The following is a 9,303-nucleotide window of genomic DNA, read 5'->3' on the forward strand; positions in this document are numbered from 1 at the left end:
GGCGGGAATCGAACTCATGTGGAAGCGGCTTTAGATTCTCAGTGCTGTGCTTTAACCCGCTGCGCCACCAGGGAGGGCCCTTCTAACTGATTAACACTCTCTGTCTGCCAAAGTCACCATTATTCTGGCTTCTGTCACCAGAGATTCATTTTGCCTGTTTTTGAACATTGTGTTCTCTTTCGTTTTTGGTTTCTTTGTTCTTTAGCTCTATATTATGTTTGTGAGAACCATCCAGGCCCTGATTAAGCATGATATAAATACAGTAATTTATGTACCCAATCTATGTAGAATTGTGTTCATTTTATTCTTGTTGGTTTTATTGGAGGCCTTTAGCATACTGCTGCTGTCAACATTCTTGTACATATGTTTTGATATTTTGGTGACCATTCGATATACAGAAGAATTGCTGTGTAAGTACTAAGAAATTGTTCCCTAAGTTACTGTATCAGTTTGTACTTCAGCCAGCAGAGTATGAGAATTACAGTTGCTCCCTGCTCACAAAACACTTGGCCTTACGGTTGCAGTTATTAGCATTACCACGACTTTTAATTTTAAGCATTCTGGTGGGTGTGGAGTGGTATCTCATTATGTTTTCAGTTTGCTTTTCCATGATGACTCGTATTTAACACCTTTTCATATGTGTACTGAAGGCCAGTAATTTTTAAACTTGGGGTCATGATCTGTTTTGGGCCCATTAAATCAATTTAGTGCATTATGACTAGCATTTTAAAAATCTGCAATAAAATAGCACAGAATAGGAGAGAGTGAACTGCAAATTGTAATGACAAATATAGTGTTGTGAAACTTTCGTTTTTCTTTCATATGTGTAAATATATGCATTTATCTATCTACAGATTATATATGCACACATATGTATGCTTCAGTTTCCTATTTCTATGTATGGGTTATTTTTGAGAGACGGTGGGAGATAGGGTGAGAAATAATTATTTTTATTCTGATTGTCAGAATGGTTTACAAAATGTAGTTGTATTATGCGTTTAAAAATGTCTACCACTTAAGACTTAAAAGCCATTTTTATTACCTCATTTGCATTTAACACAATACAAGGGGAAAAAAAACCCCAAAACTATAGACCTGAGATAAGGGAAACATAGTTCATGATGATTTTATTAGGCAGACCATTAAGATGACATATATAAAGTAAGAGTAAATAGTCTTTGTAATTGAATGCTGGAAGGTTACTCTGAGCATGTTACACGAGATAAGGAACAATAAAAATCTGGGCCTGTTTGACAGCGTAGGGGTTAACTCTCAGGTTATCACCGCTACAGTCTAAGTTTTGATCCCCAAGCAGGGAGTTAACCCACATATGGCGCAGCAGACCTCTGTTCTCTTTCTCATTGCTCAGCAGTGTATTTCTGTGAATCCACTAGTTCTGCTCCCCACTCTGTCTCTAATGAATCCTCTAACACTCCACCTGCCCCCCACCCCCACTGCACCTCTGGACAATGGACTATGCCACAGTTCTTCTATGATAAATAAATAACAACAACAAAAAAACCCAACAATAGATCCGAAGCAAAACTGGGTCTCCAGACTGTTAAAAGATGCCCTGTGCCTCGGAAGCCAATAATCTTTTATGTTGCAAGAGCTTTTTGGTGATTCTGATAATCTAGTAATTTTGGGGTCCATGGAAACTAGCTAGAGAAGCAGGTAGGTTCACCTACTTCAAGGTAGGAAGTCTCCTGAAGGAGCTTTTCTAAATCGGCAAATGTTATTTTATGTCTTCACAATTCCTGCGTCACGGTATTTCAGAGTAATTCTACCCAGTTTCTTTTATGTCCTAAGTGATATTCCATAGCAACTAGACTCAGGAGAAGCCATTTAATTAAATAACTATTATCTATAATTTCTGTACAGTTAGAAAGGAAGACAGGAGGCAGAGTTAATTTGCTTTCTTTCAAATCCCTCTCGATGCAGATTATAACTCCCTAATCCTCTTTTTCTCCAAACATCTACTGTAATGGAGCCTCTAGTGTGAGATATATACATTTTTCAATAATATAATACTTTGGGGCCGTTGTCTCTAAGATGTACTGTATAAGATGTACTATATTTTAACACTTGTATGAATTTTAAAGTTAAAATCTAAAAGCTTTATAAGCACCCTGCTTTCTAATTAACTGTGAGCATAAAATGTTAGTGTGACAAATATTAATTATGCACATAAGGGAGTATTCAGAATCATTCTAGGTTACTTTTTATTTCTCTTTCTCCTTCACAAGCAAGATTTATATTATACAAGATTTGGAAGAATATATAATCTAGACAAACACTTCCCTGAATAACAATATTACTCTGTATAGTAATTATGAATTTTAAATGCACTTGAGTTCTGTTTCCTTTGTGTAAATTTATGAATGTAATAAAATATTTTTGACAAGTTAATCAAGTAAAACAACCTAAGATTTAATTGTTAGCTTTTAAAATATTTTATGAACCAGATTGTCTTTATTGCCCAAACCACTTAGGTGACTTAGGAATCACAGAAACCTCTTACTTAAATCTTTTATTTTGTTCTTAGAATTAAAATGGCACTTTTTAAAACATACAATCAAAAATAAATTACGCATAAAAAGTACAAAGGAAAATTTAAAATCTACTTATCTCTACAACTCAGTAAATTTGCTATTAATATTTTGAAAGATATTTTTTCAGCCATTTCATTTTACACACACATTGATACAAATGGCGAGGTAGGCATAAAACAATCAATACATGTCTTTTTTTAAATTTATTTTTGTTTTCATATTTATAAAAATTTTAATGGTTAATTATATGTAGGGATACAGAATACATATTGCATACACACACACATATACACTATACTATATCTAATCTCTTATTGATAGATTCTTAAGATTGTATGCTTCCCCCTCTGTGTTTAGTTAATATCTTTATACATTAATCATTTGCATATGTAAAATTTATATTCTTAAGACAAATTCTTTGAAGTTTGATTGCTGAGCCAAAAGGCAGATGTTGACATATATTAATTACCAAGCTGTCCTCCAGAAGTGTTCTCAGTTGAAATACCAAGTAGCAAAATGATAGACTGCCTCTTTTTTCACTTTCTCAATATTGGATTTTTCTTTCTTTTTTTTTTGGATTGAAGTAAGGTTGGTTTACAATACCAGGTAAGGTTGTAAACCAATTCCAGGTATGATTTAAGGGCAGAAGTTCACACCTACTCAGGTGTACATGACCTGACCACCTCACCTCTCGGTCACTAACAAACCTACGCGATAGCCCACTGGGCCCGCTCCAACCTTAGCCCTCATCTTCCATTCTTGCCCTCTGGCAGCCTCAGTTTTCCAATCAAATTTATAAAAATTATTTCCCCCCATAGTATTTTCTAGTTGTTTGTTAAAAGGATTGGGTCTTGTTTATTTATTTCCAGACATATCTAAGTACACTCATACTTTTTTCTAATCATATTTCAATTAATTTTAACCTTCAAAAAATTTTACCAAGTAGTACCCAAGAGACTTTAAAAAAGTGAATAAATTTTTTTCAAAGACTTTTTTATGCATATAAAGGCTGGTGTATAGGCCAGAGGTGTGGGGGTAAGAGGATTCACCAGAGACAGAGTGGGGAGCAGAACAGGCAGAACTACTAAAATACACTGCTGAGGGGAGCAGTGGGTAAGACAGGAGAGGTCTGCCATACCATGTGGGTCAGCTCCTTGAGCTGGGATCAAACTTGTGCTGACTGGCAATGGCTTTATAGTGCTGAGAATTAACCCCTTGTGCCACCAGGGAGGCCCTAAATACAATTCTTTAGTATATGACTAATGAGTAGATAGTGATGCCTCTCATGGGACAGAGCTTATATTTCATAGTATAGAACACAGATTTGTATATCCCGGAAGGACTGAGTTTGGGCTAGTCTTTCATTGAAATGTAAGTTAGAATAAGTCTACTAGAATAAATAAGCATGCTGTCTTTCTGAGATCATCAAATATTCTAAGATGTCTTTTAGAACTCAGTGTCTTATGATTAATCCTTGTGAATTCTATATTATATATGTGGGCAGAAGACTGGAATTAGATCCGAAGAGGTCTATTTTAGTAAGTAAAATTAAAAGAATGGAAGAGAAAATTGAACTAACTTCCTTAAGAACAGAAATTTACCAGGTTATTAATTCCAACCTTGGTCACTTTTGTAATATCCCCATAAATAAAATACAAGGTTTCGTGCAACGTCCCTCCAATATACATCTTTTGCTCTAACTACTGAACTTCCCAACACCCCAAAAGTAGATGTAAGATGGCCTCGCTGTGCCATCTGGTGGCCAACTGAGGAACTGCATAAATTAAACTCCTATTTGACCTCCAGCCTGGATGGGTGTCTTGGAGACCAAATCCAACTTTGAGAACTAGAAATTTATGCCTGTGGCTATGGACCAAAAACAAAGATAAAGTCCAAGAATGGGCCACTTGGAGAAAATGGGAAACAATGAAGTAGACAAAAAGCTACATTGTAAGAGCTGGTCTGGCAAGGACTAGGCTCAGTTAAGAGGTCTACAGAGTTTCAACAGGATCCTGAACAAGAGCAAAGAAAGACAATTCTTTTTTGTTTTGTTTTGTTTTTAATTTTCTGAAATTTTTCTCCCCATACCTTAAAACTCATATTTGAGATGATATTATTAAGCCCAAGCTAACATCACATCCCCCTTCTCTGGGCTTTCTATTTCCCCTCTCTCTTCCCGTCCTCCTCCCTAACTTATGGTCTTCTTCCTGTCTCCTTTTCTTTTTTCCTTCCCTTTCAGTTTTTATTCATGCATTCTAAGGAAAATGTCCCACTTTCTTGTCCATCATTGTATTTAGACGCCAAAGCATAGCCCTAGGGATAATGCGTGGGACACTGGGGACAGGTAGTGGCAGTGAAATGAACTGGGGCATGCATCCTTGGCAGGGTCCGAGTTCCTTCAGCATTACTCTGGGGTTGAACCCCTGGTCACGCCTTCAAGACTTGTCTCTTATACCTCATTGCCATACCCCTAACATTTAAAATAACACCTGGCATATAGAAGGAGCTCTGTTTTAATATTTGTTAAAGGAATGAATCATTACTCTCCATGAATAAGCAATCTGGCTTATTCCTTTTTACTACATTTCAGTTTACCTAGTAAGTGTTGCTGTGATACTAATTTTCATGATGAGAATATAATTTTCAAATTTTTTTTGGTTACTTTAAGCATGACTTGTAGTTTCTAGCAGAAATTATTTTTTAAATGTCAATCTTCCAACTGACAGTTTCAGAAAATAACCTGTTGGTATGTTAGGACCTTTCTGTAACTTTCCACTGTTATATGCATAACTGGAGTAAAACAGATAGCCAGTTTTTGTCTCTTCTGTCTTAATTGCTCTTTGTATCCTACCCATAATAGAAACCAAAGCCAGCACAAACAGAGGAGAAATAAATTTGGAAAGCAGAAAACTATTAAGCATTTGGTGAAATGTCTTACCGTATATGTTTCCTCTGCTAAGTGTCTTTTGCTCTCTAAATCCTTGATAACAGAGATAGAGATTTATTCTCTTTTTAGAAGTGAAACCAGACAATTCTGTGTTTGCTTAATAATTTTTCAGAATGATGCCTTTTCTTGAACTCCTACTTGAGAGACAGGCTAGGCAGGAGGTTTTTATTTTATAGCTTGTTTCTTTGACAATACTCTCTTGTGATTATTTTCTGGAGGTAGAAAAATGATCCTGTGCTATGTTCCATTCCAGGGCCCCAAGATTCCTAAATATCTCACAAGTCTCTGTGTTCTTAAAGACACGCTTTTGCTATAGCTCTAAGGGCAAGTTGAGTGAATTAAAAGCTGGTCTGAATTAAGACAACCGGAAAGAGCAGTGAGTGTATAATATCGGAGTGTGGTAGACCCCAGCTAATTTGTGAGGCGATGTCACAGGGCTCCTGGCTGACTGTGGTAGTGCGGTCGGGCGGTAGAGGGCTTAGGGGGTGTCGGGTGGGAGACGCAGATGGTTACTCTTCAGTTTACTGAATGCATGGAATGTAAGAAGCTCCAGCTCTGAAAAGAGCATGAACTGGCATTCTAGGTGCAAGGCTCTTAGGCTGTGCGCTGGCTGAGTATGTGACATGGAGTAAACAGACACTATCTCAGTGCCTTTCTGCCACGTGGGGGTAATAGCCGAAGGCTGCCTGGAAGTGCAGTTTTGAGAATGGAGTTCCTGGTTCAGCCCTGGCGCGCGGCTGGTGGGACTTCGGCGCTCCTCCGTCATGACCAGACATTTACAAGTCTTTCTGTCTCCCCACCGCCAGGTACCTGGGGATCACCAGGCCGCTGACATACCCTGTGAGGCAGAACGGGAAATGCATGGCGAAGATGATCCTCTCCGTCTGGCTTCTGTCTGCCTCCATCACTCTACCCCCACTGTTCGGGTGGGCTCAGAATGTCAATGACGACAAGGTGTGCCTGATCAGCCAGGATTTTGGCTACACGATCTACTCCACCGCCGTGGCATTTTATATCCCCATGTCCGTCATGCTTTTCATGTACTACCAGATTTATAAGGCGGCCAGGAAGAGTGCGGCCAAACACAAGTTCCCCGGCTTCCCCCGCACGGAGGAGCCCGACGGCGTCATCTCCCTGAACGGCATGGTGAAGCTCCAGAAGGAGGTGGAGGAGTGTGCCAACCTTTCGAGACTCCTCAAACACGAAAGGAAAAACATCTCCATCTTTAAGAGGGAGCAGAAAGCAGCCACCACCTTGGGGATCATCGTGGGAGCCTTCACCGTCTGCTGGCTGCCGTTCTTTCTCCTCTCGACAGCCAGACCCTTCATCTGCGGCACGGCCTGCAGCTGCGTCCCACTGTGGGTGGAAAGGACATTTCTGTGGCTGGGATATGCAAACTCTCTCATTAACCCTTTTATATATGCCTTCTTCAACCGGGACCTGCGGACCACCTATCGCAGTCTGCTTCAGTGCCAGTACCGGAATATCAACCGGAAGCTCTCGGCAGCAGGCATGCATGAGGCCCTGAAGCTCGCAGAGAGGCCCGAGAGACCCGAGTTTGTGCTGTAAGGTCACTTATCAATCATGGTTTTCCTTTTGCCCCCGCCCCCGACTCTCGTGGAGGGCTTGATATGTGTTAGAGAAAGCTTCCTGAATCAGTAGCGACCTGATCCTCTGAGGTGCATCTGATTTGCACTCTCAATGCTCTAGCTGTCTGACCTTCACTCAGTAGAAGTTTAAAAGTTTGGAAGAGGAGATAGATTTGCTGATGAATTGCAGCTGATGTGATGGATGTCCAAGAAGACAGTGTTATCCACTCTTTCTCTGTAGAGCATCCAAGTTATGTCTTTATGTCCCCAGATCTTCTAACATTATCATTTTAATTACTGTTACTCTTACATCTTGTCATATTTTTTAGATGACCTCATCCTTCACTGATAAATCCTTCTTAGGAAGGAGTATCTTTCCAGTACGCAGTTACAGTCTCATAGCTAAAAGGAAGCAGCCTGGGAGGAAGGACAATGATTAGCTTGGGGGTAACCCCCCACCCCCATGGGGCAAGGCCTTGAAAGCTACCCACAGTTCAGGAAGTGTTGCCCACTTTCTTGGGAGATGAGAACTGATAGTTAATCTGAGCTGTGCTGAATTTGTCTAGGAGCCATCAGTGACCTCCCAGGAAGCAATAACAGCAGTTGCTGGGATCTGAAAAAGTTTTGCAAAGGGCCAGTGGCGATAAGGAAGTCGAGGTTTCACAAATAACCCACCCAGTGGTGAAGCTGTCATTGTTAAGAAATAGTCATCAGCTGGTCAAGTAGAGATTTTGTTTTGAATTTGAGATGGATAAGTGTCTTTATATTTGAAAGCTGAGGGGAAAGAAACTTTGAAATGAGAAGACAGTGCTGGGAGAGTGAGCATGCCACTGGAGGGGAGAGAGGAGGCAGCGTTCATCTTCATTGAACCCAACAAGAGGGAATAGATGGAGAACTCAGGACCACTGTAGCTGAGAGGGGCCTCCCTAGTCTTCTTGTCCAACTTCTCCACTTGACAGAGAAGGGGCAGAGACCTGGAAAGGGTGATGGCCCGCAGTGAGCTAATGGCGCTACTCAATCTAGAACTCACATCTCTGAATCTTACTTCTATATAATTTTCATATATGGGACTACTTTTATATGTGATGCAGGCAGCTAAGGAGACATCTGCTCTCCCAGCCAGGTTGGGGGACGACACTGTTCAAAGAGAGTTCTGAGCAAGTCATGGGCAGAAAGGCTCCATGGGTGTCAGCTGGATCCCACATGCCCTCATGGGTTACAGTGGACACAAGAGACCCCAAAACTAGGATACTCCCCAAATGAACCTGAAGATCTCTAGGAACTAAACCTGTTCTCTGACTTGTCACTAGAGCAGAGCAGGCAGAAACAGCTGCCTGATGAGATAAAACAGAAATCTTCATTTCTTGTCCTAGGAACTCAAAGGTGTAAGACGACAGATAGGATAATTCTTGACCACCGTGTCACTTCACAGGTATTCATTTTAACTTCTATTATGTATGTCTTTTGTACATGAGAAATTGTTTGTAATAAAAAGTTAAAGAGAATCTTAAGTGAATAAAAAAGTAACTGTAGGTTCTAGAATGCACTGTGAGCTCTTGAATCTGCGGAGATCTTTCCAAGCCTACAGGTGCTTACTGAGTTGACTCTTAATGTTTGCCCACCGGAGTCTAAATTCCTTAGTGAAGGAGCTATTTCTGAGTCAGATTTCTCTTTGTAGACATCAGTACAGTGCCTGACGTCATAGATGGTAAATGCAAGTAATAATTGCTAGCAGTTGGTGAATACCTACTACATTCTATACCTCATTCTTTCTGTGAGCACTATGACTGAAAATTAGCTTCTCTAATTTTCAGAAACATTACTGAGACTGGGACATAATTAATAATAATGTAAGGCATCTAATATCACATAGCTGCTAGGCGTGGGTGTGGAATCAGTCAGTCCAGTACATAAACTTAACCACTTTGTAATCTTTTTTCCCAAGTGATTTTAGTCTATAGGCAGCAAAGAGCTACGGAATGTTTCACACAGGGTATTACAGCCACTGATCGCTAAGGAGACCATTAGAAAGCCTGTTAATAGAAGTGAGTCAAGTTTATTGGATTTATTGTAGTATTGAGGATACTTCCTTGACAGAAACTTGGTAGTTTCTCAGATGGAAGAAATAAGGAAAGGATGTCGCCAGTCTCAGGATTTGAGTTGGGTGATTTTTTTCTTTTTTCTTTTCAATTTGAGTTGGGTGATTTTTTTTTTT

At 39.9% G+C, this 9,303-nt stretch overlaps 1 protein-coding gene across 3 annotated transcripts in view; it reads left to right on the forward strand.

The window, feature by feature from the left end:
• The window catches only part of HTR7 (5-hydroxytryptamine (serotonin) receptor 7, adenylate cyclase-coupled), a 69,537-nt gene that overhangs the window by 53,372 nt on the left and 6,862 nt on the right, over positions 1 to 9,303 (forward strand). The window contains exons 2-3 of one of the 3 annotated variants that reach the window (XM_012723488.1): positions 6,306 to 7,064; positions 8,462 to 8,520. In XM_012723488.1, coding sequence (XP_012578942.1) covers positions 6,306 to 7,064; positions 8,462 to 8,477 — 775 coding nt within the window. In that variant the 3' untranslated portion in view covers positions 8,478 to 8,520. Of the gene's footprint in view, positions 1 to 6,305; positions 7,070 to 8,461; positions 8,521 to 9,303 lie in introns of all 3 variants that reach the window. The other 2 variants (XM_004680637.2, XM_004680636.2) reach the window with 2 other exon arrangements.

This window comes from Condylura cristata, unplaced genomic scaffold, assembly GCF_000260355.1.
Source record: "Condylura cristata isolate star-nosed mole 26May11 unplaced genomic scaffold, ConCri1.0 scaffold00011, whole genome shotgun sequence".
Taxonomy (NCBI): Eukaryota; Metazoa; Chordata; class Mammalia; order Eulipotyphla; family Talpidae; genus Condylura; species Condylura cristata.